A 26,113-nucleotide genomic window follows, 5' to 3' on the forward strand; every position below is an offset into this window, starting at 1 on the left:
GGAAAAGCCCGAACTATCGATGGTGGTGGAACCTTTGTTCGTGTGCCCTACAACACATCAACAATAACAACACATCTTGTAATTATCTTTTAATCGTCTTCTTATTCTGGATTGGTTTTTATTCTCAGTTATTATTCTTGTTCTCAATTATTCTCCTCATGATGATATGAATATTGATGGATAGCGCTAAACCTCGACCGTCTCTGAATGGTTTCACTCTAAACAGTCTAAACCCAGTCCAGTCACCCATTGACTCTGGCACGGGCAAATAGACAAAATCATCCCTAGCGCTGAACCATCCAGATTGGGAATATGAAGACACGAAAATGAGGCCAAAAAAAAAAAAGGCCGAAAAAGAAAAGAAAGAAAAATCAGATTCCTCGGCTGCAACGGAAAGTTCGTATTAACAGTTCGCTAGTCCCAACGTGAACCTGAGCTGTACGACCACAAAAGCAGCCAATCAGGCTGCCTCCGCCGGTTCCTGGCTGGAATGGAGGAGCAAGTCAGACCTTGCAGTCTAATTAAACCAGCTCATTATTCGGCTACACCCAGTGCTACTAGTACTACTACCCCGCTATGCGACAAATAATAGCACCATCAGCACTTGCAGTCTTCTGCGCATGTGAGTCATGATTTTGCTGAGCTGTACAAGTGATTTTATTGAACTTTATTACGGAGTACTCGGCAATGACAGGTCAAAAGATATACATTTACGTGGCAATTATTGAACTATCCAGTACTCCGTGCTAAGTAGATGTGTATATATTCCCGCAGAAGAATGTATACTCATTCCCTCCCTATTTCTATGGGGGATATATAGTGGTCCTCACATGCTCATCAAAGTTTAAAACACTTAAACCTTCGTAAGAATGCTATACAGTCTGTTGATGGAACTTCTCCGTAGTTGAAAGAGTATTTGACTCCCTTGACGGATGTGTTCAATCAGTGTCCATGACTGGTAGGGCTGTAGGCCTATAAACAATGCAACCAATCAATAACCAATAAACCTTAGTGTTAGATGTCCCATAATTATTGTGGATACAACCAGTGCTGAAAGGTGATGCCATTATAGCTGATTATGTCGCTAACCCGATTATTTCAACCTCCCTGAGTTGAGTTCTTCCTGACTGATCATTGTTGACTGCCCAGTCAGTCTGATCACCTCGACATGTCAGGGAATATCGCATCGTTGGATCAAAAGCCTTTCTCTTCCAACCCGTCAAATGCCCTGAATTATATACACTGGGTGGCGATTTTCCGTTGCTTCATATGGTTCCCCCTTTTCATCCAATAAAAAAAATGCTGATCGATTTCGAAACTATTGTACAAGACAACCCCACAAATCTGTCATATCACGTATCCTCCGATCGATATGTCGAAGATAGTCCATCTACTGGCGCATAGGCCGCAGAGGGCTCTGTCGGGAAAGCATCATCGGGGGTCCGCGAGCTCGGAGCCAGGCATCGCTGTGAGGTCCTTCGTTGCGAATAACGCTACCAATAGACATGAAGAGACTGTCCAAGTACAGCATTAGCAAAGTTCAACCAGTTCAGAAAGTTGGGAGATAGAGAAAGCAAAGGGTAATATATGGATTGGAACAACTGATTGTAAACATACCCGAAAGTAGCACCCGAACCCAGCATGAACTTTCCGATGGTTCGCATCACACCGTTAGGTCCACCGCCGTACTGGAAGACAGTGACAGTTCCTTATATTGTATAAGCGACGTTTAATCGAGAATATCCTCCAAGGTATATAACTAACCCATGATGAAACCCATGATACCACCGACAGCTAAAAGTGAGCAGCAGTCAGTATCAACCGAAAGGATCAAGACGATATCGGAGTCAACATACTCGAACCCATCAGGGCACCCATCTTCACTGCAGAGATAGTCAGCTTCTGTCCAAAGACCCTCTAACATCATCTCACGGCGGAAATTTCGTTCTGTCCCGTGCTATAGAAGAGGCTTCCGAAACTCACTCTTGTCAAAAGTAGAGGGACCATGCTGGGGAGGACCTGCAACGACGGGCATTTTGAAAGCTGAAAGGTATTCGTAGCTAACTCGAAAAGAATCACGTTATCGAAGCAGATGCGCTGAAACACGGAATGCGCAAGACAACTCTTTGTTCAATCAATCGCAGAAGCAAATCGAAGCTCCTGCGGGTTAAGCCCGAGGCCCAATTCCGTCCATGTCACGTGACACAGCTTCTCCACCGTTATATAATCCACACGTGCCTCATCTCACGTGACATACGTCCTGGAGCGTTAGGGAGCGCAGTGAGATGATCCTCCTCCCGCTGCAGTGGCCACCCATGAGAATTTGTCCGGGACGTTTGACTTTTGTGCGTCGTCTTATTGCTGTTTTGGCGGCCTAGGAGCCTGTACCAGGCGGAATTTCCGTCTCGTGCTTCCCTCTTTTTCCCCTTGGCCGGCGTGCTAAAAGCCGGTCGCTGCGGCGGTTTGGACCAAGTTCTCCACGCCTCCTTGGTCTGAAGCCCCAGTGTATTTGTATATGCCCTTTTGTCTCGACTTGACTACGTGGAGTTGTGTCAAAGGTAAGCCTGACGTATTATTTCCAGTTCAGGACAGCTTGCATCATCTCCAGAGCCTTTTTGCTAGTCTGAATCGGATGAAAGTGCGATCAAGTGGCATCCAAATAATGCTAACGTGACCCTTTCCAACAGTTGGCCGGACCCAGAAAAACAAGGGTTATTGCGCGCGCCGACGCCGAGTATACACCTCTCCCCAACCTCCTTACGCCGATCGATATCTCAAATCGACGTTTCGCGATTATTTTTATTCGCACACTTAAGCGCCTCCCCGTTTACTTTGTTTATTCGACCGGCGCCTGTGATCTAGGACGGTCAGGAACCCCCCAGCCATTGATATAAACGGTCTCCGGCATCCTTCTCCATGACTGCTGTAGCATCTCCGCCTAGTGTGCAATCGGGGCCTCGTTTGGGATGGTACAACTCTGGTAACGGAGGTCAAGGAGCTCTGTCTTCAATGAACGCGGACGAGGTTTCTCGGATATTTGCGCCACGAAAAAGTGTCCAGAGATCGAATTCTTCGTCTTCTCTGGGATCGAACTCTTCTACTTCTACCGCGATCGTTTCCTCGCAAAATACTAATGCCGGCCAAAATTCAAACGCTGAATCAAACACCTGGTCTTCAAAGAAAAAACCCACGAGGAATATTTGGCCTAGCACCAAGTCGGAACCGGTATCTGGGGTAACCAATACTCGGTCTCAAGTGGTGCCCGCCTTTTCCTCAGGGCCTTCGCCCTCTACGATGTCCGCGATGCATCAACCTTCCAACATCGTCCCTTCTCAGCATATGCTCCAGTCTCCTCAGCAGAATGGGGTCCGGCCGGGCGGCGGGCCGTCTGGGGACCCGCCTGCTATATTGACACTGCTGCCAATCAATGGCACTTTCGAAAAGAAACAAATTAATGTTCCCTACTTTCCAGAACTATTGCGGATTGGTCGGCAAACAAACGCCAAAACGGTTCCGACATCCCTCAATGGATATTTCGACTCAAAGGTTCTTTCTCGGCAGCATGCGGAGATCTGGGCCGACAAAAGCGGCAAGATTTGGATTCGAGATGTGAAATCCTCCAATGGTACTTTTGTTAACGGACAACGACTGTCCCCCGAAAACCGCGAATCTGATCCCCACGAGCTCCGCGAAAACGACACCTTGGAGCTGGGAATCGATATTGTCAGCGAAGATCAGAAGACCATTGTTCACCACAAGGTTTCCTCCAAGGTTGAGCATGCTGGTGTTTACGGAAGCATCCCCAATATCCTCGATCTTACCCTTGGGGATCTGGATCCCGCCTCTGGAGGTGGACTTCTCCCGTCACCTTTGAGTCAGCCACTTTCCCACATGCGTGGACGAGCGGGAAGCTCGATGAGCAACCGAAGTGTGCAGAGCAATGCGAGCAGCCAGATTAATGCGCTCCAGCAACAGCGCCAAATGAATTACTGGAACTCCCCGATTTCTATCGAGCAAGTTGTCAAAAGACTCACGGTATGGGCACTGCAGTCTAACAATCTATGCCGCCTGCTAATTCTTGTTTAGAGCGAAATGAAGCAAGCTAAACAGCAATCACAAGATCTCCACCAAACGGACGATTTCTTGACAACGCTAATGAAACCGGGCCACCCAGAAAAAGAAAAAATTAAACCCCCACCGGCAGAGAACAATGTGCCTCGTCAAGTAAATGGAAGGCCAAAGATGCCGCGTGTCGATTCCTTCTCGAGATTTTCCGATCCTCCTGCACCACCACCTCAACAACCTTTGCCCGAAAAGCCCGATGCTTTACCGCGCAACACTACCGATGCCGTGTCACCTCTCAAGCGCACCGAGACAGAAAAGCAGAAGCCAGCCGTTAGCTCGCCCATTACACGCGAATCCAATCAGTTCCAAAGCCTTCAGGATGCCTTTAACTTGGCCAGAAGGGAACTCGAGAGTCAAGGTGCCCGCGTGAAAGAACTGGAAGCTCTATTGCTCCAGGAGCGAAGCGCTAGGGAGTCGGCGGAAGAAAGAGCTCGAAACCTGGAATTGCAGTCGAGCAACGCTAGCCAAGAGCCAGAGACAAAGGCCGCCGCGGAGCCGCTTGTTGACGGTGTTCAAGAGAATGAAGCTGAACAGGAGGCTGTCGAGAAGTCTCATGAGTTAGAGAATGGCATCCTTACTTCTGAAACAGACATGCCCAAGCCTGATGAAAACGCGCTGGCTGCAGAAGCCGAAAGCAAACAATTACATCGCCGTCTGGAGATGATGATGGCGGAGATGGAGGAAATGAAGCAGCAGGTCTCTGCCTTCAAGGACCGTGCGCAAAAGGCAGAGGACGAGACTGTTTCGACCCGAAAGTCGCTAGCAGAAATGATTGAGACGCTGCGTCGAGAGCGCTCAGAAATGCGCGACACAGGGAACAAGTCGGTGACTAATGTGTCCGACTCGTCTTCTGAGGCTGCTCCTTCAAAGAAAAATGCCACGTATTCCAATGGTCAAGATTCTGGAGTGTGTCAAGAACCTGTGAAATCGCCTCACACCACAGAGGGTGAAAGTGCCGCCACATCCTTCGCAGCGCAACGGCACAAACAAAATGCCCTCGAGCATTCAAGCCCATATGCATCAATGCTTGGTGTTGTACTTTTAGGAGTAGGCCTAATGGCCTATCTGAACGGATGGCAGAAGATGGACAAATGAAGTTACGGTCTTTTGCTTTCTTAATGAGCAACTGGTTTCGTTTCAAATTACAATTTTCAACAGACAGGAGCGCTTTTGGCCTATGGCCGGTTCATATCCAAGTCTTCAGACTTTTTTTCTTTTATTTTTATTTCCATTTTAAATCTTTTTATTGTTTGATTGATTCGTTTCTCATGTATTCTGGCAAAAGGCCCCGGGGCTAACCGCTGGGTTTGGGGGTATCTGGTGTTTATTGTTTCTCTTCTATCTTATTCTTATCTTTTTATTGTCCTCGCGGTTATCGGATTCCATAACTCGCATTACTTTCACTCATCTTCCATTTTGTCATCGAGTACCAAATTACCCATATCAGGCGCCGTCTTGCTTCCAGTTACGATTTCCTGGCAAGCAATGACCCCCCTCATCCTTTTTTATTTTCTATGTTAATGTCTCCTTCTCACGGGCAGAAGCAAGTCATGTAGGGCTCACCCGCCTTTGTGTGTATTAGTTTCATAGCAGCGTTACTTCTCTTGACAATTCTAGGCAAAGCGATGAATGACCATTATTACGTTTTTTATTTATTCAAATTTACATTGAGGGTATTTGTTGTTCTCTGTGACTGAGCTAATTTAACAAAAGATCTGTTTAGGTTGACTTTCTGATAGAATTTGACTGTTTCTGACTTTTTGTTCTTCATCAACTTTGATAGTCCCTCCTTCTGGCCGAAATCAAGTTTGAGATGAAGTATGGAGTAGTTGATACTTGATATTCCTGCACAAATGAGATAGATGTACAGCCCGGTTGACATGTCTCAAGAGTGTGCAGTACTGCAGTACTTTTGTACAAAAGTGACATGTTTCATGCATGTATGTACATGTATTCTGATGAGTGAGATCATCCTTGAAGATCCACTCAGTGTGGATTTATATCGCATTATCGACTTTGGTGGCTGCTGGGGAGGCGCAGTGAATTGCGGGGTTGAGCGGAGTCGCCTGTTTCAAGGCCGGAGATCCAAAACGTCAATTCATGTGAGGGTGAGTTGTTAAGCTCGGAGATGACCGTCGAGGATGGTGGGATATGTATGTAGTAGGCCTTTGGATCTCATGCGAAGTGGTGGCTTGCGTATGGCGGAGTCAAGGTTTGAGGCTGGAGTTTGAGGAAGCCTCCCCCCGAAAGGGATAGATGGTGGTGACAATCTTGAGACCAGCGAAGTTTGTTTTCAGTTGCGTATGTTGTATGGCGTCTTCCTCATCATTTCAGAGCCACTGCAACCTCCACCATATTCACCCATCGTGTGCGCGTTTCGGGGAGTTCCGACTCCTCAGCCTCAGCCACTGCCCTGGCAGCCCGTTTTCTCTTCTTAATAGCAGACTTGGACAGTCCAGACTCGGCAGTGGTATCTTTGTCTTCCTGTTTTTCTTCTTCTTCTGCCTGCACCTTTTCCGCCTCCGCCTTCTTCACCCCCTCATCTTCCAGAATATCATCCACAACAAGCACACTCCCCGTTTTAACCCTCACCACAAACTCATCTCCCCTCTCCTCAAACCACTTGCCCACAGAGAGTACCTTATCCATCGCCCTCCCCGTCGCCTTTACAAACACCTCCTCTTTGACCAACTCCTCCTGACCCCGCACCAGCTGCGCAAATTTCTGTTTCTCGCTCTTCTTCCCATTGGATAGGTTGACGGACGCGGTGGCGCGCTTTTCGGCCTGTCGGAGTAGTTTCTGCACGCGCTTGATGACGCTCATGAAGGGGGTTTTGGTGGAGACGTAGACGGTTTTGGGGACAGAGGGGCCGGCGTAGGGGGATGCGATGGCGGCGTGGGGGATGGGGCGTTTTTGAATACGGGCGTCTGGTTTGTTTATTAGAATAAAGGAAATATGTATAGGTGAAAAAGGTATATGGGGGAAACGAACGTTTAGGCAGCTTGAGCATGTCCTGATTCTTTTTCTCGAATTGGAGATCTTGCGCGAGTGGTTTTTTGGCCATGGTGGAGGTAGTGATGATTATTTTTGTTTGAGTGGGATTGAATGTATTAGCGATAGAGGGGACGTAGATATTATTCCTATCACGATATGATTGTATGAATTATGCGTGGTAGGTGTTGTATGTATGTGGTGGTGTCGCGGTAGAGAAATTGAAGCTGGAAGAAGCTGATCGGCAAACCTGCCGTTTTTCCGTCGAGATTTCCTCACCAACAGCACGTTTCTATCCACTACTCAACACGGTAATGTCGGTGTTTCATTTCCTTGGACAAGCATTCGATAAGAACCATCATCAGCTATTGATTGGAGAAACTATAGATAGTCTCTGTGTGATCCTTTGTTGATCCTGGATTACTGGAAACCAATCATTGACGATTACTCCTGATAGTCATTGTCACAAGACTCAAGATTGAGTGAAGAACTCCGGACCATCTCCTATCTTGTGAATGAGATACTCCTGTTACTCCATAAACCATCGGCTAACTATCTGATTCTCAGCTGCCCAATGCCCAACGGCCAACGGTCAACTCTTTTTGAGCAGGATGACTTCATAAAAATAACCTGACAAGACATATATAGGCTACCCCTATCTTGTTCTCTCCGATGGCCTCAATCAAGTAATCGCACACGTTACCGGTTAACCACAGAGCACAAGGCAATTAAACCAGCCATAATATCATTATCATCATCATAATAGAAGATCATTATGTCACGACCACAATACTGGGTGAACGGGTGGCCAAGACGACAGGGGAATGTCCTCCGGAGATGTATCAACTTTGATTATTATTTTCTTCTTTTTTCCCCTGGAACTCGGGATGACGATGCTTATGGTGCTAGTGTCTAGGATGCTGATCCTGTAATTCCCATAGAGCCGGCTCAGACACTGCTGATCATCGTTGGTGATCGTCTGCACATTGCCGTTTTAGGTAATGTCTTCGATTCCCGGTGGGCGTGAGGCACGAGGATCATCTCCGCGCCTTGGAGACGTTGAACAGTGTGACAATTATGTACTCCAATAACTCCATAGTTTGCAATTATACATACGTGGACACAGGACACAGGACATCTATTGACTTTATACAGGTTACGTACTGAACTCAGTCTGTATAGTGGCAAGCCACTATAAATATCAACGGCTGAAGAACGACCCGCTAGAACCAGAGGAACGCGAAGTTTTGACGGCGGAAGATCCAGTCTGGAGTCTGGACAGAAAGATCGTCGCATTCAGACAGTCGGTTGTGCTATCTTATTTGACAGACAGTGCCTGATGATCCCTTGTCCTCGGTAAGTACTTTTGGCTGCTTACTGGAGGATTCTCCCCCTCTTTCTAGCCTCTTGTCGCAGATGTCAACCCAAGATTGCGTGTTCTGAATCAGACCCACTCGATTCAGCTGAAAATATCTACACTCGACAGTGTGTGGACAGTCTGTATCTACTATCTAGGGGTTCAGCTGAATGCATTGTACAACTTCAATCACTTGATCGGGTCTGAAGGTCCAATGATGCTGCCGAGGGGCAATTCGCTTTCGCATCCTTCATGCAGGACTAGATCGGTCATCACCTCTGCATCCTGCAGTATGCACCCTGCACAGTGCAAATTGTGATCGGGGAAGAACCGACAGAAAGAAAAAAAAAGAAAAGAGGGGGAAATAAATGGGTTAAATTAAACGAGCGAACAAAAAGAAAGCACTAGACCCAAATATCAGACCTCCTAATCAGTAGTCTCGACGACGCTCCCAGTGCTCTGGGGCCTGGAGTTACGCGGAGGGCCCCAAATCGCGGTTGTTCAGCGATCGGAAGGACGGGCGAAAAAAAACTGTTGCCCCTAGCGTGGTACTAGTAGGGTGAGCAATCCTGGGTATCCGACTGGATGATCGGATCGGATATGGATGCAGTGCACTTTTGATTGACTTGATGGTCATAAATCCAATCTGTCCAATGTGATGTAGTATTTGTACATCTCAACTGGTACTTCTGGATGCGACATAAACAAACATAAAGATGATACTGTACCGTACTTCGTTGGTATACATATACCGTACCGTGGTCCATGGAACTGGAACGACGGCTCCCGAAAAGGAAAGTGACTAGGCCAAAGCAGGAGGCAGCGTGCCTCTTAGGGCAGTTTAGCCGGGTTTAGGGACGAGTTCCCGTGGGTCCATCGGCCGCAGTCCAGACTTTTGCTCAATACCAATACCGCGGATTACAGTCCCCGTACGGTACAATACCCACGCACACAACGCTCCGTGGGGATCCTCCAGTTATCTGTCACTTGCGATTGTCCCGTCATCTCCGTCGCCTCTTAATATCTACCCTCTGCTCCTCTCGTCTCTTTCATCTTTTCGCCTTCATCTCTCTCCAGCATCTGTTTTCCTTCCCGAGTCTATCGCCTTTCTTTGTTTCGCCTGCTTCGACAGCTCTTTTGCGCCACTTTCGTTTTTCCTTGTCTTTCTTTTGGATCCATCCAAAACAGACACCACCAAAAAAAACGCCCCTCGGTTCTTGTGGTCCCCCGATCTTCGATCTTCCATTCCCCGTTTGCTTTGACAGCAAACCACCCCCCCATCTTTTCTCAATTATTTATCTATCGGTTGATCAGTCGTCTCGATCTCTCATATTGCTCTTCTTTTCAGTCCTTTTTGAAACAAAGAAAATAAACTTCCCCATCTCAGAACGTGTGTGTGTGTGCTGCGCGGGTGACACGGAACTCCATCCGCTTTGCTACCAAACAACCACTTCGACCCCCTCACGCAAAGAAAGGGATAAACTTGACTCACTGATATCACTCACATCCTCGAGGTGCAGTCCGTCAGTTCAGGCGGGTTATGGAAAGACAGGTTACACGCAAGTAATGCCAGCCGTTTTTGCGATCAATTTATTGCTCTGCTCTGCTCCGCGTCACTATCACGTCGCACATTCGATCCCTTGGAACTTCTCTCTCTTTACTTGAAGTACCTCTCCCTAGCCTGCTAGGTTTCATCCTTCTTTATATCTTCCTCATACCTCGATTCTTGTAAATCAAAAAAACCACATCTTTTTATTACCTTTCAATTTCATCATGCCACACTCTCAAGAGCCTTTGGATGCCCCGGATGGCTCCGCTCTTACTTGGATCTTCGACCACTGTCTTCGTTACCCCGGATCCTATGAAATTCCTCTGCGCACTATGTACGCATTGAACTGCAATCCCACCAGACAAGCCACCCCTGGATCTCGCCCAGAGACCGCCTTCGGCCACCGTTCGACCGGTTCCAACTCCTCCAAATCTTCTCTCTCCTCCCAAGAAAGCAAGTTGGACCTCGCAGCCGACTTCAAGGCTCAATTGACTCATCAAATCTCTCGTCTCCCCTCGCAACCTTGCTCTCTTCCTCCCAGCTTCATCACTACTTTCTTGCGTCGCTGCTTTGCCCCGCAGCTGGAAGATGTCGACTTTCCCCAGGCCTTGACTGCCCTGGACTATCTCAAGGATCTCGATGTTCGACGTAACAGAGAGGTGGCGGCTGCCTTGCACCGTCTGAGTCTGGAACCTAAAGATGTCCAGGAGAAGTCGGAGCTGAGAAAGAAATACCCTCAGGTTTTGGCCTGGATTGAGTCTGTCAATGTCAAGGGTCGTAAGGCCGAGGCCCTCTACACCCAGATCTACATTGGCCTGCGCCGTTGGGTAAGTACCCGAGACATTTTATCATTATGCATCCAAAGCCCCTAACATTTGACTTAGACATTGATCAACGAAATGCTGCTGGAGCCCCACAACAAAGCCAACTGCATTGCCATGCTCAACACCCTCTTCCCCCCGGTTACCGACACAACCCCCACCCCCACACCCCAATTGACCCCGCAGATCTTGAAGTCCCAACGGGATGGGTTCTTCCGCTACATCTCAGCCTTTGACACCAATGGCAGGAAGATCCTCGACAAGATCATTGCTCAGGGAGCTCAGGAGGGCGAACCAAACGGATGGCCGCTGGTCCGGGACGCATTGGACAAGTACCTCCGCATTGCCAATGAGATCATTGATGAATGCTCGATGGTCAATGTGGATGCTCGCCCCGCCAGCATTAGCGAAGAACAAGAAGAACAAGAAAACACCCCACCTAAAAGCCACAAAGGCCGCAAGGTCGATTCCGGCATCAGCTTTGCCTCGACCGAGAAACTCCCTCCTCCTTCTATCAGGAGCAACAGCAGCAACGAGGATATGTGCGACAAGCCTCTTCCTCTCCCACCCTCTCCCTCCTCCAAAGCCAAGGGTGGCTCGACTTTGGAGCGGCTGGCCCGCGAACTCCGAAAACTTGGCGATGCCGGTAAGACCAAGAACCTCAAGAAAATGAGGTCCACAAGCGCTCTCAGTGCTCGGCCTGAGAACCTGCCTACCAACTCTGCCGACGATTCTTTCTTTGAAATTGACGATCAGAAGCGCAAGCGCCTGATCTGGGAGGCTAGCAGCCGCAAGAAATCCCATTCCAAGCAGTCCAGCTCGGACTCTCGTTAAAACTCTCTTTGATTACATGCATCTTTTGTTTACACCCCCCCAAAAGCAAGAAAGACAAAAGTTTGGGGTTGGCATTCTTTTGACACCCGGAGTTGATTTCTTTTCCTTTTTTTATCCTTGAAAGGATCAAGGAGCACTGTCTATCATTTTTGTTTTATTTGTTGTTTTTAGCATTCGGTGCAATTGGGATACTGTATTGGGTGGATTGGCGTATGGAAGGACGATGTCACACAGCCAACAAAAAAGGCAAGGAAGCTTGGTGTGTGGACTACTAATGATTAACATGTTTTATGAACCAAATTTGTCAAATATACCATTCAAAAATTCAAAAATTTATCATAAATCTACTATACACGTAATGCATTAAGTCTGCTCTATCACCTATTAAGTCTCCGCAGTGACTATCAATAGAAACGAAGCGGAGGTGCTGCGTCTTTGGCCGCTGCGCCCACCCTAGCAGCTACGGTCGAGGTGTCCAGACGGCATCAACAATCATCATCCCTCTTCGTTCAATCCAGCCTGAGATGTTGGGGGCGATTTTGTTTATTTCAAATTGATCATTCGCAGTATTGTGACTATATTCCCCATCCATTACTGAGCCCTGGCTCAATCGTCCGTGATGCTTACTACCCTTCATCAGGAGTAGCTAAACAGATAAACCAGCTGCCCCATCTATCTATCTACTTGGGGCAGATTTCATTTCGTAACCTTTTCATTTTCTCCCCCACATTCTACCTCAGGGCATTGAAGGTGAATATAACACCGATACCAGTGTTAAAATGGTGTTAGCCACAGGCATGATGGCCTCGTGGCGATTATATGCGGTAGTTGTTACTGCAGCGCTGGCATGTTTGGTTCGCGCAAGCCCCTCGGTCAATGTCGCTTTACAGGCTTCATTTGATTCAGCGCCTTATCTTCTGGAGCTTTTGTATGTGACTCCTATCTACCCATCCATCTATTGTCTTGCGTGGGGGTTGGCCGGATGAATCGCTAATACATCCCTTAGAGAAACAGCCGCCGAGGAAAACCCAACCGCCTACTTCCCACTTCTGGACCGTATCGCAGACGGTATCTTCGACGACGCAGTTACTGACAAGGAGCTTTACGACCGATTCCTGAAAGTCGTTCACGAAGATGGATACCTCGCAACGCCGGAAAGCCTCTCATCCTTTAAGCTGTCTTTGGCGATTCGATCGGCGACGCCTCGCATCGAGGCTCATTATCAATTCTACAATACCTCCGTTCAGCAATCTTTGATGGCGGCGCAGGATGCGGCGTGTCCTGTGTGGGCGCATTCGGAGGGAAAGCAGTACTGTTCTTCTACTATGGAGCGTGCGCAGCAGGATGTTTTGGGAGAGCTGTGAGTTGTGATTCTCTGGTGAGGGTGCGGCTGGATGGATGGTTGGCTAATTGTTTTTGCTGATGTAGTGATCCACGAGAGCTTCCGTTTGACCGAGTCTTGGGCGATGTTTCTTTGCCCCCTGCCATTTTGTATGCGGATGTTGCATCGCCTATGTTCAACGAGTTCCATCAGACCTTGAGTGCCCTTGCCAAAGAGGGCCAAATCTCATACCGAGTGCGCTACCGACCTCCCCAACATTGGAGCTCTCGTCCTCTGTTTGTTTCCGGCTATGGAGTTGAGCTTGCGTTGAAACGAACGGACTATATCGTTATCGATGACCGGGCTGCTGAAGAGAGAGATAGCCAGGAAAGCAAGTCCTCCGAAGATGCTCTTGATGATCTCAAGCCTCTGTCTTCATCAGAAGTTTCTCGTCTGGGTGTAAACACCGCCAGCTATGTGATGGACAGCGCCGATCCTCTGGACACCCTCGTGAAGGTTTCCCAGGATTTCCCCAAATACTCATCCCGAGTCGCAGCTCATAATGCAACCCCCGAGCTTCTGGAAGATATCCGCTCGAACCGCGGCCGAATGATTCCTCCGGGCGTTAATGTCATGTGGATTAACGGTGTTCAGATGGATGCTCGGAAGATCGATGCATTCTCTCTCCTGGACCACCTTCGTCGCGAGCGAAAACTGATTGAAAAGTTCCGCAACATTGGGTTTTCTGCCCAGGAGGCAGTGGAAATTCTGTCTCATCGTTTCCTTGGTGAGGCTTTGGCGAATGACGAGCCTGCACGTTATAACTACCGGGATGATATCGAGGGTGGCGGTGTTATCATATGGATGAACAACCTCGAAAAGGATGAAAAGTATCAGAATTACCCTAGGGAGCTTGCAGCGGTACGTCCCTTTGAATGAACTTTCTTGATCTGTCATGCTGATTTACCTAGATTATGCAACGAGTTTATCCCGGTCAACTCCCCCCATTGGGTCGTGATTTGCACAATATTCTTTTCCCGGTTGATTTGAGCGACGCGGAGGACATGAATTTGGTTGTGAAGACCGTCAAGGCTTTCGTGAAGAACGGGATTCCAGTGAGATTTGGCTTGGTTCCTACTGTGTCCTCGCAAGGGTCTATTGCACAGCTCAAGGTGGCCCATTACCTGCATGAAACTTTTGGACTAGGTAGTCTTATAAGCTACCTGGAGGAGGTGGGTGTTATTCTTGATTCCAAAGGATAGGAGCAAATGCTAATTGGACTAGTCTGCTTCGAAGAACAAGATCGCGTCCCCTGACAAGTCTTGTTTCCAGACTGCGATCAAGGACCGGAATGTCCGTGGCGAGAAGCAGAATCTTGCATTCGAGGATGTCTTGAAGAGCGAGGAGCTTGACACCACTGTGTCGCGAACAATCAGCTACCAAAAGCGACTGGGCATCGAGCGTGAAGGATCGCAGTTCTTCGTTAACGGAATTGCGATAACCCGTGATGACAACTGGGTAAAGGAAATGAGTATGCGGGTCAACCAAGATCTCCAAACAATCCAGGAGGGTATCATGGAGGGTGTATTCGAGGAGGATACATGGTTGCCAGGATTCTTCCTCGCTCAAGCCTTCGATAGACGCAACCCCCTGATTATCCCCGCGGATCCTAAGGATATTCGGATTGTGGATCTTGCAAACGTTTCTGAGACAGCGAAGGAAATCTTGGATAATACCCCCCGACTCGAAGCGGACAAAGTGGACGTCCTTGATAGCGCTCATGTGGCCGTCGTGGCTGATTTTGACTCTGAGAAGGGCCTCGAGCTGCTCATTGCCGCCCTGAACTTCCGGAAAGAACATGACCAGGTGGAAGTTCTCTTTGTTCACAACCCCGAGGAGCAGGCGAGCCCACGCGCATCTGCAAAGTTGTACCAGTTGCTTAAGAAGGGAAGTGGTGCCGATGCTGCACAGATTCTGGCTGATATCGAGTCTGAATCTCAAGTATCTGATGAAGAGGCCCAAGAGATCTCTCATTTCTGGGCGGTACAGCAATCTCTTGCTGGCGACCTTGGCTTTGCCCCTGGAACCAGCGGTGCCGCCCTCAATGGAAGGGCGATCGGACCTATCCCTGACGATTCTGTACTGAACAAGGATGACTTTGCCGGGTTCCTGGACCATGAACAGCAGAAACGGATAGCACCCATCACGAAGGCTGTCAAGGACCTTGGGATTGGCTCGAAGCTTTCTGGCCCTCTTGCCCTTGCGAAGCTCACCTCTCTTACTGCTCTATCAAGAATCTCAGACGTCCCTGAAGGAATTTTCGAGTCTCTTCCAGATATTCGGTTGAACCTTTTCGACCATTTTGACAAGCCTGGATCGGTTATTACTGTTTCCAATTCTGAAGACCCAGCAATTACTATCGTTGCCTCCATCGACCCAACTTCCGAAGTAGCCCAGAGATGGTTGCCGATTCTTAAGGTGCTTTCTGAGCTGTCCGGTGTTAGACTCAGGTTGTTTTTGAACCCGCGGGAACAGATCCAAGAGCTTCCGATCAAGCGCTTCTACCGCTATGTGTTGAATTCCGAACCCTCATTCGACGGCAGCGGATCGATTTCACGACCTACGGCATCCTTCTCTGGTGTTCCAGTAGAGGCACTGCTCACTCTGGGCATGGATGTCCCATCATCCTGGCTTGTCGCTCCCAAGGACTCTATCCACGATCTCGATAACATCAAACTGAGCTCGCAGAAGGCAGACTCGGATGTGGAAGCTATCTACGCATTGGAACATATCCTGATTGAAGGACACTCCCGAGATCTGACGACCAAGTCTCCTCCAGCAGGTGTTCAGCTTACTCTTGGGACCGAGGAGAACCCCAACTTTTCTGATACCATCATCATGGCTAACCTGGGCTATTTCCAATTCAAAGCCCAGCCAGGATTGTGGAAGATTAGCCTGAAGCCAGGACGCAGTCAGCGCATCTTTAATCTCGACAGCGTGGGAGGACTGGGCTACAACCCGCAACCCGGCGATGAGAACACTGAAGTGGCACTGCTTTCTTTCCAGGGCCAGACTCTCTTCCCTCGCCTTTCGCGTAAAAAGGGCCATGAGACGGAGGATGTTCTGGAAACAGGTCCTGCGCCTGGCTCGCCGATGGACTATGTCTCCAAGGGGTTCAACTTCGCACAGGGTGTTCTATCCAGCGTCGGAGTCGGCTCCAAGAGTAGCTCTGAGAAGCAGGCCGATATCAATATATTCTCCGTTGCAAGTGGTCATCTGTACGAGCGGATGCTGAACATCATGATGGTGTCTGTCATGCAAAACACTCAACATACCGTCAAGTTCTGGTTCATCGAGCAATTCCTCTCGCCGTCTTTCAAATCCTTCCTGCCACACCTGGCTAAAGAGTACGGCTTTTCATACGAGATGGTCACGTACAAGTGGCCTCACTGGCTTCGGGGACAGAAGGAGAAGCAGCGCGAGATCTGGGGATACAAGATTCTCTTCCTGGATGTCCTCTTCCCTCTCTCCCTGGACAAGGTGATTTTCGTCGACGCAGACCAAATCGTCCGAACAGACATGTACGACCTCGTCACCCTCGACCTGGAAGGTGCCCCGTACGGCTTCACCCCAATGTGCGACTCCCGCGAGGAAATGGAAGGCTTCCGTTTCTGGAAACAGGGATACTGGAAGAACTTCCTTCGCGGCCAACCCTACCACATCTCGGCCCTCTACGTCGTCGACCTGGCTCAATTCCGGGCTCTCGCGGCAGGCGATCGTCTCCGTGGTCAATACCAGATGCTCTCCGCCGACGCCGGCAGTCTGAGTAACCTCGACCAGGACCTACCAAACCACATGCAACATTACATCCCGATCAAGAGCCTGCCGCAGGAGTGGTTGTGGTGCGAGACGTGGTGCTCTGACCAATCGCTCAGCCAAGCGAGAACCATCGATCTGTGCAATAACCCACAGACAAAGGAGCCCAAGCTGGACAGAGCTAGAAGACAGGTTCCCGAGTGGACAGCTTATGATGATGAGATTGCCGCCTTGTCCAAACGGGTGGCCCTTGCACAGCAGCAGCAGGAACAGGAAGGCGAGGAAGCGGAATCCCCTGAATGGAGAAAGGATGAGTTGTAGGATGTGTGAAATGAATTTGGTATTGGTTTATAGATCTATTCTGGGTGTATTTTAGTACTATATTCCAATTACGAGTATAAATATTTAGAACAATCCATCCGTTCGTTATAGGGGGGTATAATTTTGAATATCATCTTTGACAAGCTAATTCAACATCCCAGAAAAGAAAGCAAAATTGCCCAACAAAGGCCAAAAATGATCGTAGTAAGTGGCTCGACATATACCAATTGCCAAAAGAAATACACACAAAGAAAGACAGACAATTTCATTAATTCATTTCACTTAGTCTGAATCATCCTCAGAGTCGTCATCGGTAGTACCCTCTTTCTTGACGGGGGCAATCGAGCTCGAACGACTCGAGTCCCCCTTGGTGTTTATCCTCGGTTTCACGTCTAGTTCACTATCGCTCTCGGCTTCGCCCTTGATATTGCGCGAGGATGAACGCGAGGGATTAGTTGACGAGGTGTTTGAGGTCGAGCTCTGGCGGCTCTTGACAATTGGGCTTTGGTGTCCTTTGGACTTGGGACGAGAGTTGATGGATTTGGGGTTGGGTTTTGTGTCGACTTCTGACTCGGACTCGGATTCGGATTCGGATTCAGAGCTGCTGGAGTCGCTGGAGTCGCTGGAGTCGCTGCTGTCGGACGAGGATGAGTCTGGGGAGGATTCAATCTTGGGGCGTTTGGTGTCTTGTTGTTTTCTTGGTTGTGCTTCTTGTTCATGTTTCCTCTTTGCACTGGTGTTGAGAGTAGGTTTGGTTGTTGTCTCGGTTGGTTTATTGTCGTCACCATCGCTGGAGCTAGCTGTTGATTCGTTGTCATCGGATTCTTCACTCGATGAGTCCGTTTCGTTGCTCGAGTCGTCATCAGACGAACTATCCTGGGAATTGCTTTTTCCATTTTGAGAAGGGGGCGTGGGTGCCTTCGGTGCCTTGGGAGTTGACTTGGCTGTCGATTTCGCTGCAGGTTGTTCTGACTCGCTATCTGCGTCATCCTCGGACTCGGACTCGGAGTCGGACTCTGACTCTGACTCTGAGGTCACTGGAGACTGTTGCTTTGTCTGGGCAGCTTGATTTTGCTTTTGTGAGGCAGGTCCTGCTGGCACGGCTTTCTCTTGAACCTTCGAGTGCTCCTTGTCCTTCGACTGAGCTTTGTCATTAGGCTTGTCCTGCGTCTCCTTAGATTTCTCTTTTACGGCGTTTTTAGACCTCGCCTGGGTGCCACTTTGAGGGTTATTGCCATTCGCAGAATCTTTAGCCTTCTCTAAGTTGGCTTTTGTCTTTGTTTGGGGGTTCGAGGCAGCATCGCCCTCAGACTCAGATTCTGAGTCACTTTCAGATTCGGATTCGGATCCAGAACCAGATTCTTCTTCAGAGCTAGACTTGTCCTCAATGGGTGTAGGCTTTTTGCTTGCTTTTGTGGAAGCCTTGGGTTTATCTTGAACCGCAGTAGACTTGTTTCCTTTGGGTATAGATTTCGGTTGCTTGGAAGGTGTCGCTTTCTTCGGGGACTGAGACGCAACGCCACTGTCATCCTCTTCTGAATCGTCCGAGTTGACAAATTCAGAGCTCTTGTATCGTGCGTCCGACTGAGTCTGTGCGGCGACGGTAACTGCGGGTGACTTGCTTTTCTTTTTGGGCGACTGTAGTTCTGAGGTAGGGTTGTAGATGGCATCTGGGTTTCCTTTGTGGCGCAGGGTCAAAACTTTCCGCCTGATCTTGCGCCATTTATCTGCACATTGCTGTCTCGATCGGCAGTTATTGATTTTGTCGCTCACTTGTCCCCATCCAATTAGTGACTCGTCCATCTCGTAAATGTCCTTCCCTACATCATGGCCTGCCTTGGATAGGTTTTTCCGTGATTCATCCAGAACCTTTTGTAAGCTGCGAACTTCCTCCTCGGACCATTGTCCCCGTCTCATGGTCTCTCGATGTTCAAGACGGTTCTTCCATCTTTGAACGACATCGTCATCACTCCGGCCTAGGAGCTTAGCGATATAAGCGAATTTCGGGCCATGTTGAGTATGAAGAGAGACCAGCTCGTTATCTTGTTCCTTGGTCCATGAATGCGGCTTTTGCGTCGAAGGTTGGAAATGCCGTCTCATGAACCGATATGTTGATCTCCGGTCTCTGTTCGGGATAGTCTCGTAAATGTTTCGCCAAAACTCTTGCTTCGAAATGACGTCGGCATCGCACGGGAATGGGGTACCCTTATCACGTTCCGAATGCTGAACCATAGTGTCGAAATCGTCTCCAGAGAGTAGATGGGTGTTGCAAAACTTGAGTTTAAAGCTCTCCAGAGCCTGGACTTCCTCTGGCGTGAAGAATCCAGTCGTTCCTCCCTTATTGCTCCGAGCAGGCTTTCCCTGCGCACCCGTTGTAGTGCCAGTGCTCGACTCTGGCGGAAGTGACGGAGAGGTTGTTTTCGATTCGCTTATGGTTGGCTTGGGCACTGGCGCGGCCTTCTTCTGGGGTTTCGACGCTGGCGACGCTTTTGTTTTGCTCTGCTGTTTCCCCTTCTGGCGTTCTGGATTCTCCGAAGGCTGACTATCCACGACTTCCATGGCGGCATTTTTATTCCCCACTCCCAGTGTTGACTCGTCTGCTGCTGTGCGCCCCTTCTTTTTCTGCGATGATTCAGATGTTCGCTTTCGTTTCATCGGACGGGAATCTTGTTCATTTTGAGGTTGAGATGGACTAGAGGCTGAAGCAACAGGGGGCTGTTTTTCAGGGTTGGTGGTGACAGGAGAAGACTTTCTCTTCCGCTTCGATTTGGGCGCATCTTCCTGCTGCAAAGTTGATTTTTCTTTCGATCTAGGAGTAGTAGCATTGCTATTATATTCTAGAGAATCTCCGACATCATTGTCTTCTTTAAATGAAAGTGAAGATGTCAGCTAGTTATCAAAGGTGATATTTTCGCAACCCGTGCGTTCTTTAGGTCCAGACAAGCTTCTCCGCGAGGACTTACCGATATCATCTGTAAACCCAGCATTAACTGGCTGAGAAGACCCTTGACCCATCTGAAAAGCAAAAGAAGAGGCAAAAGCCTCTAGATAGTGCGATAAAAGGTGTGGAGGAATTGGACGCAAGTTTTCAGGAATGAAAAAAAAAATTGGCCCGGAGAATCTGGAGAACGCGGGCGGCGCGTTTTTTTGCGGCCCTTCCCGCTTTGGTCCAAGTGAGCCTTTATTTCGCAACGATAAGTTCAGAAGATCTTTAAGATATATTTGCTTTGAAGATATATTGGGTATAATTGTATATGTCTAGACAATAATGTTGTGCTCGAGGTCTTTAAATTAATTATACGGCAAGGGAAATAGCAGTGAAAACACCCGGATGCTCATTGACAAACTGATACATCGTTATAATCAAGAAGCTATTTTCATTTCTCGTAAAATCTTCGAGACCAATTTCCTCTGGTCTGCTGGATTCAAGTTGTTGTCGTCGATTGTATTCAAACATCTCCCAATTGCCACTGTCGCCTTGACAGCAGAGTCGCCGCCATTCGAGCAATCCACCCAGATCTTGCCGTTTCTCCCTACGGCAATTTCGAATCCTCCTACACTCTCGAGCTTCTTCCCTAATTCATCGAGAACGACCAGCCCTGCGAGAGCTTCTTGCTGTTCGGGCGACGACGAACTTGCTCTCAGCAACCGTGCAGCCATGCCGGTAGAGACATCAAACACCATCCCGCTTGTTAACGGGCCCAGTCCTCCATCTGCCTTGCCAGTTGCAGGGTTCACACAGGTCAGTTCGACTTCTGCACCAGCGCCGAGTCCAACCGACAACACACGGGCATAAACCAGATCGCCTTGCTTCAACATTGGCCTTGTCTTCTTTGTCGCACCCTCGAAGGAAAGCTGTCCTAATAGTGCATGAGGAGCCTGAGGTGTGATCATGCAGTGGAAGTAATCTGCACTGGAATGGTGAATCTGCGCAATCACGAGATCGTTTTGTGTTGGGATATATCGGTGATTGGGGAATGTTTGGAGCGACACAGTGTTTCTCTTGAAGTCGGTCGAAAGAATACCGGCCTGGGTCGCGGTCAGGACATGGCCGGTTGATTTGGGCGCAGACGATGTAGATGATTGTTGCGAGAGCAGACGAAGCCCAGGTCCCAGTCTCAAAGGAGCTGATGTGGTGGAAGGAAGATGGTCGGATGGAACCTCATCATTGGGAAGTAATATGAGAGGCGTCGTCATGATGGGCAGACCGACAGCAAGACGCCAGCTATCACAATTGATAGGTTGAAGGGAAACTTGTCGAGTTCTCAACTCCCCATCGAGCGTCGAAGTCGTTTCTTTCGCAGCGTCGAAATCGTTGCAAAAGACGCCTTATCGGGCTATCAGCACGTGATGAGCAAGCCCTGATCGTCGTTGGATTAACAATCTGTTTGCAGTCAATTCTGACAATATTAAAGCTGGGAAAAAGAGGCAGGAAATGGTATAAGGAGTAATTCCTCTTTCTCTCAACCTATTCCAATCCAATTTTCAGAGTAGATACCTACATAATATCCAGTCGAGCGCATTCTGCCACTTAAGAGGGGCCTGCACCGCCACAGCGTCTATCGATAACACCAGCCACAGTTGCCGCCTCTTCGTCAAACGAACCAAAAGATTTTTTTTCTCCCAGCGAGAAGAAGCGAAGACGAAGAAGAGCAGCGAATTTCCCTTTCCACGCCTCCATTTTGCGATTTTTGATCTCCTTTTATTCCCGAGATCTTTCTTTCTTTAACCCATTTTCACTATACCCTTCGATATGAGTAACGAAACCAACGGTGTCGCTGCGGAGAAATTCGCTATCGGTATCTCCTTTGGCAACTCCTCCAGCTCCATTGCCCGTGTCACACCTGTACGTCAATAGCAAGTCGATTAATTTATCATCTCGAATGAGGGAATTTTTTGGGAAATTGTCAAAAATAGTCACTGACAGAAATGTTTCTATAGGAAGGCAAGGCTGAGGTTATTGCCAACGAAGAGGGAGGTTCGTATTGACCCCTCCATGCCATTCCCGCTCGAATTGGCTAGTTGAGAGTATATCAACTTACACCTTCCTAGACCGTCAAATCCCCAGTGTTCTCTCTTACATGGATGGAGAGGAATACCACGGCACTCAGGCCAAGGCCCAGCTTGTTCGCAACTCCCAGAACACCGTTGCATACTTCAGAGATTACCTTGGAAAGGAGTAATTACCCCCAATAGTTGCAGGATAGTCATATAAGATGAACACTGGTACTGACCTTTTCCCACAGCTTCAAGTCGATAGACCCTACCCCATGCCACAACTCGGCCCACCCCCAGCAGAGCGACTCGACTGTTGCCTTCTCCATCCGTGATACCGCCAGCGAGAACAACAACACAGTTACTGTTTCCGAGATCTCTACTCGTCACCTTCGTCGCTTGAAGCAGTCTGCTACTGACTACCTTGGCAAGGAGGTCAACGCTGCCGTTATCACCGTCCCCACTGACTTCACCGATGCCCAGCGTGAAGCCCTGACCGAGGCTGCCAAGGGTGCTGGTATTGAGGTTCTCCAGCTCATCCACGAGCCCGTCGCTTCCGTCTTGGCCTATGATGCCAGACCCGAGTCTGTTGTGACTGACAAGCTTGTCGTGGTTGCCGACCTCGGTAACACTCGTTCGGATGTCGCTGTCATCGCTTGCCGCGGAGGCATGTACACCATTTTGGCCACCGCCCACGACTACGAGCTGGGAGGATCTTCTTTGGACCAGATTGTCATCGACCACTTCGCCAAGGAGTTCATCAAGAAGCACAAGACCGACCCCCGCGAGAACGCTCGTGGACTCGCCAAGTTGAAGCTGGAGTGTGAGGCCACAAGAAAGGCCTTGAGCTTGGGTACCAACGCTAGCTTGAGCATCGAGAGTCTTGCGGATGGTATTGACTTCGGCTCTACGGTCAACCGCACTCGCTACGAGTTGCTGTCTGGCAAGGTCTTTGCCCAGTTCACTGGTCTGATCGAGCAGGTTGTCAAGAAGGCCGAGTTGGATGTTTTGGATATCAATGAGGTTTGTGGTTTCTGTCGCCACTTGCTGTTAATTTTCTTCTGACTTCAAATTTCAGGTCATTTTCTCCGGTGGTGTTTCGCACACTCCTAAGATCGCCCAGCTCGCCCGCAACATCTTCCCCGAGACCACCTCGATCCTTGCTCCTTCCACCACCACCACCGCCATCAACCCCTCCGAGTTGGCTTCCAGAGGTGCCGCCATCCAGGCCTCCCTGATCCAGGAATTCGAGAAGGAGGACATTGAGCAGTCGATTCACCCCGTCGTTACCGCCACTCCCCACCTCCGCAACGCTATTGGTGTCGAGTTCACCTCCGGAGAGAGCGTTGACTTCAAGCCTCTCCTGAACACCGAAACCGCCCTCCCCGCCCGCCGTGTTGCTCAGTACTCTGCACCCAAGGATGGTGGTGACGTCTTCGTCCGTGTTGTCGAGGGTGTCCGTGAGATCAAGGTCACCAAGCCTGAGCCCAAAGAGAAGCCCGCTAAGACTGAGGAGGACGAGGAAGACTCCGACTTCGACTCGGATGAGGATGAGGAGGAGGAGATCCGTGAGGTTGCATGGAAGACCGAGAAGCCCGTTGCTGAGCTCGCCGTCAAGGGCGTCAAGGCCGGCGGCAAGGTCGAGGTTATGGTCCACATCAACGCCGACCTGGGCCTGCAGGTCACCGCCAAAGAAATTGGTGGCCAGAGTGCTGTCCGTGGTGCTGTTGAGGCTCCTAAGGCTTAAGCATAACCTTGGTCATTCTTCTCTTTTCCTATTAAAATTTTTGCAACGTCATGGTTAACGCTTTTCCTTTTCCCATGAATTTATCTATTATAACATCTGAACATGATAGAATTTTTCTTTTTGACCTTTTCCCGCTTGTATCTCCTTTGATTTTAGGCTCTGGGCATCTGAATGTTGAGGAAAGGTTTGATCGGAATTCAGTCGGGAAGATTAAACGTTGTCCATGTTTCATGCCATGATTGTTTGATAATGAAAGCATTGATAGAGGTTGTTGAAAGTATATAGACCATCAGACAACCAATACAAAAAGTTGATAGATTCATTTCTTGGTTCCATTATTTCGAGTAGGTCAGCAGGGCATTGAAAGGTGCTACATACATTTCTCAAGCATATGCTGGAGAACTGTCAAGAGCATTTGGATACGAAACATGGTATAGAATTATCATTATTTTATTTCCCCCTAGAACATTTTGGATTTTAGTATATTACAATTATTATTAGGTTCAAATAAGATAAGGGTAAAAGATATCGTGAGATACATGTCATCCAATTCAAACAGATTCAGACGTAATTGTCACATGAGCAGGTAATTAAGTAGTAGAGATAGACAGGTGATAAACGTAAAACGTCAAGAGTTCATAACAACATTAAATGAGTGTGTGGAGGATGGCATCAGTCGAATATAGCAAAAACAGCAACATAACCTGGGAACAAGTTGAGACATGCCTGAAGGCAGGTGCTGGTAAGCCCAACGGAATTGAAAACGAACAGGGGTAGTAGGGTTGCGCATCCAGATTCTTCCGGTTTTTATATAGCGAGCGAGCGAGCGATATATTTTCGAGATCGACTGAACGTATACTTCGAAGTCAGATGCGAAGAAAATCTTGCTAGTTGACCAAGCGGATTGCGCTGGTCCAGGGCAACTCCATCACACGATATGCCTAGTCCTCTTCTAGATGAAAAAGACCATGGGCTGTGTTTAGACTGCAGTTTCTTTGTGGACGCTTCCTGCGCTCGCCCGTCGGTTAGAAGAGAAGAAACCACGGCGTCTCTGTTCTCGGCCGCTGTAGCCACCGTCTTTTCTGCCGACAGCTCCTCCCAGACAGTAGAGCAAGCATGAGAGGAAAAGACAAACCGACGCAGTCCACATGAAGGCAAAGGATTTCACGCCTAGTCTGGCCGTCTGGTTGTTCTTGTTGAATTGGTTGCGTCCCTGGACGAATACGGCACTGTTTCAAAGTTAGCTAGTTCAAATAACGTTGCGCAGAGGCTGTTTCCCCCGGATGGTGATACTCACGTCATCAGACAAGTCACGATGACTTGGAAAATCAAAGCGATCCATGCCAAAAGTGCGGAGAGATAGCCTCCGATCCGTGTGCACATAGCCAGGAATCCGGTGAAGAGCGAGCAAACGCCGAAGAACAAGGCAATGATCAGAAACGGAAACATGAACCGGGAGGTCAAGAAGTAGTGGTTGGTGCTGCGACACGTTAGTTTCATGACCAGAAAAAACGCTATAATGGAAAACTACTTACCCAACAAACGCCGAAGGCACATTGGTGGTAGTGCCAAAGTTGTTGCTGTTCGGGGGGTCGAAGGGATAATCAGGGTGAGTATCTCCGCAATCACTCTTCCCAGCACTATTCACCCCACACAAATTCCAAAATGTCCATCGAGACAAAGCCGGAGCGCCTGGGATATTGCTTGTATCGGCTTGGAGGAAGTAGATCTCGTTGAGAGGTCTTGTATTCGTCGCTCCTCCCAAGAGCGTTAGGAACATCAACAAGAGGGCTGAAGCTATGAAGAACAGGCCAAGAAAGCCCAAGGCAACTCCTATGTAGAACGTACTTATTAGTTCTTGTCCATATTCATGTATCACAGCCGGATGGGCGAAGGGAGGCCTTACTGCTTAGACCCATTGTGTTACTAGTTTAGTATAAAAATATCTCAGTGGTAGAAAAGTACACAATATGACCGACCAGTTGAAACGCTCTTCAAATAGTCAGCTGCAGGGATATATTCAAGACAGGTAGCTAACGAAGTAGTCCGGGAGAAAGATGAAAGAAAAGAAATCAAAAAAAGTATTCGAGACAGCAGGATGTGAGAGGTGCAGGGCCAGGGTTGCTGGTATTAAAGCAGATTTCCGAAGATCCCGGCGGGTAACCTGCACGGAGGGAACCACAGGGCAGCAAGCTAGTAGTGATATAATGGTGAGAGGGCATCATCGGTTTCTGTC

The 26,113-nt window shown here is 48.8% G+C and overlaps 9 protein-coding genes across 9 annotated transcripts; 4 read left to right on the forward strand and 5 right to left on the reverse strand.

Moving 5' to 3' along the window:
- Positions 1–1,390: 1,390 nt before the first annotated feature.
- On the reverse strand, positions 1,391–2,035 carry ASPWEDRAFT_168905 (MGR2/ROMO1 family protein; the record flags this gene model as incomplete). Its single annotated transcript, XM_040830366.1, has 5 exons — positions 1,391–1,514; positions 1,618–1,708; positions 1,765–1,794; positions 1,857–1,883; positions 1,984–2,035. The coding sequence occupies 5 exons, from the start codon at positions 2,033–2,035 to the stop codon at positions 1,391–1,393; spliced, it is 324 nt and encodes a 107-aa protein (XP_040692716.1).
- An 881-nt stretch (positions 2,036–2,916) lies between these two features.
- Positions 2,917–5,220, forward strand: ASPWEDRAFT_168906 (putative cytoplasm to vacuole targeting Vps64; the record flags this gene model as incomplete). The annotated part of the gene is made up of 2 exons (XM_040830367.1): positions 2,917–4,035; positions 4,087–5,220. The coding sequence occupies 2 exons, from the start codon at positions 2,917–2,919 to the stop codon at positions 5,218–5,220; spliced, it is 2,253 nt and encodes a 750-aa protein (XP_040692717.1).
- A 1,230-nt stretch (positions 5,221–6,450) lies between these two features.
- Positions 6,451–7,189, reverse strand: ASPWEDRAFT_24906 (ribonuclease P subunit p20 family protein; the record flags this gene model as incomplete). The annotated part of the gene is made up of 2 exons (XM_040832674.1): positions 6,451–7,052; positions 7,117–7,189. 2 exons carry the CDS (start codon positions 7,187–7,189, stop codon positions 6,451–6,453), a joined length of 675 nt encoding a protein of 224 aa, XP_040692718.1.
- A 3,057-nt stretch (positions 7,190–10,246) lies between these two features.
- On the forward strand, positions 10,247–11,677 carry ASPWEDRAFT_168908 (uncharacterized protein; the record flags this gene model as incomplete). The annotated part of the gene is made up of 2 exons (XM_040830368.1): positions 10,247–10,849; positions 10,907–11,677. The coding sequence occupies 2 exons, from the start codon at positions 10,247–10,249 to the stop codon at positions 11,675–11,677; spliced, it is 1,374 nt and encodes a 457-aa protein (XP_040692719.1).
- A 779-nt stretch (positions 11,678–12,456) lies between these two features.
- Positions 12,457–17,135, forward strand: ASPWEDRAFT_105616 (putative UDP-glucose:glycoprotein glucosyltransferase; the record flags this gene model as incomplete). The annotated part of the gene is made up of 5 exons (XM_040827742.1): positions 12,457–12,605; positions 12,684–13,037; positions 13,106–13,919; positions 13,970–14,230; positions 14,283–17,135. The coding sequence occupies 5 exons, from the start codon at positions 12,457–12,459 to the stop codon at positions 17,133–17,135; spliced, it is 4,431 nt and encodes a 1,476-aa protein (XP_040692720.1).
- A 282-nt stretch (positions 17,136–17,417) lies between these two features.
- On the reverse strand, positions 17,418–20,150 carry ASPWEDRAFT_65943 (MYB DNA-binding domain protein; the record flags this gene model as incomplete). Its single annotated transcript, XM_040838827.1, has 2 exons — positions 17,418–19,936; positions 20,099–20,150. 2 exons carry the CDS (start codon positions 20,148–20,150, stop codon positions 17,418–17,420), a joined length of 2,571 nt encoding a protein of 856 aa, XP_040692721.1.
- A 164-nt stretch (positions 20,151–20,314) lies between these two features.
- Positions 20,315–21,663, reverse strand: ASPWEDRAFT_36764 (exosome non-catalytic core subunit RRP40). The gene is made up of 2 exons (XM_040834539.1): positions 21,638–21,663; positions 20,315–21,519 (listed from the first exon to the last, which is right to left on the reverse strand). Exon 2 carries the CDS (start codon positions 21,330–21,332, stop codon positions 20,499–20,501), a length of 834 nt encoding a protein of 277 aa, XP_040692722.1. The 5' UTR covers positions 21,333–21,519; positions 21,638–21,663; the 3' UTR covers positions 20,315–20,498.
- Positions 21,664–21,672: 9 nt separating this feature from the next.
- ASPWEDRAFT_36765 (ribosome-associated complex protein SSZ1) lies at positions 21,673–24,074 on the forward strand. Its single transcript, XM_040834540.1, has 5 exons — positions 21,673–21,981; positions 22,077–22,113; positions 22,188–22,314; positions 22,382–23,153; positions 23,209–24,074. The coding sequence occupies exons 1-5, from the start codon at positions 21,889–21,891 to the stop codon at positions 23,875–23,877; spliced, it is 1,698 nt and encodes a 565-aa protein (XP_040692723.1). The 5' UTR covers positions 21,673–21,888; the 3' UTR covers positions 23,878–24,074.
- Positions 24,075–24,856: 782 nt separating this feature from the next.
- Positions 24,857–25,796, reverse strand: ASPWEDRAFT_168913 (SUR7/PalI family protein; the record flags this gene model as incomplete). Its single annotated transcript, XM_040830369.1, has 4 exons — positions 24,857–25,106; positions 25,175–25,357; positions 25,413–25,710; positions 25,784–25,796. 4 exons carry the CDS (start codon positions 25,794–25,796, stop codon positions 24,857–24,859), a joined length of 744 nt encoding a protein of 247 aa, XP_040692724.1.
- Positions 25,797–26,113: the final 317 nt, after the last annotated feature.

This window comes from Aspergillus wentii (genome assembly GCF_001890725.1).
Source record: "Aspergillus wentii DTO 134E9 unplaced genomic scaffold ASPWEscaffold_2, whole genome shotgun sequence".
Lineage (NCBI taxonomy): Eukaryota > Fungi > Ascomycota > Eurotiomycetes > Eurotiales > Aspergillaceae > Aspergillus > Aspergillus wentii.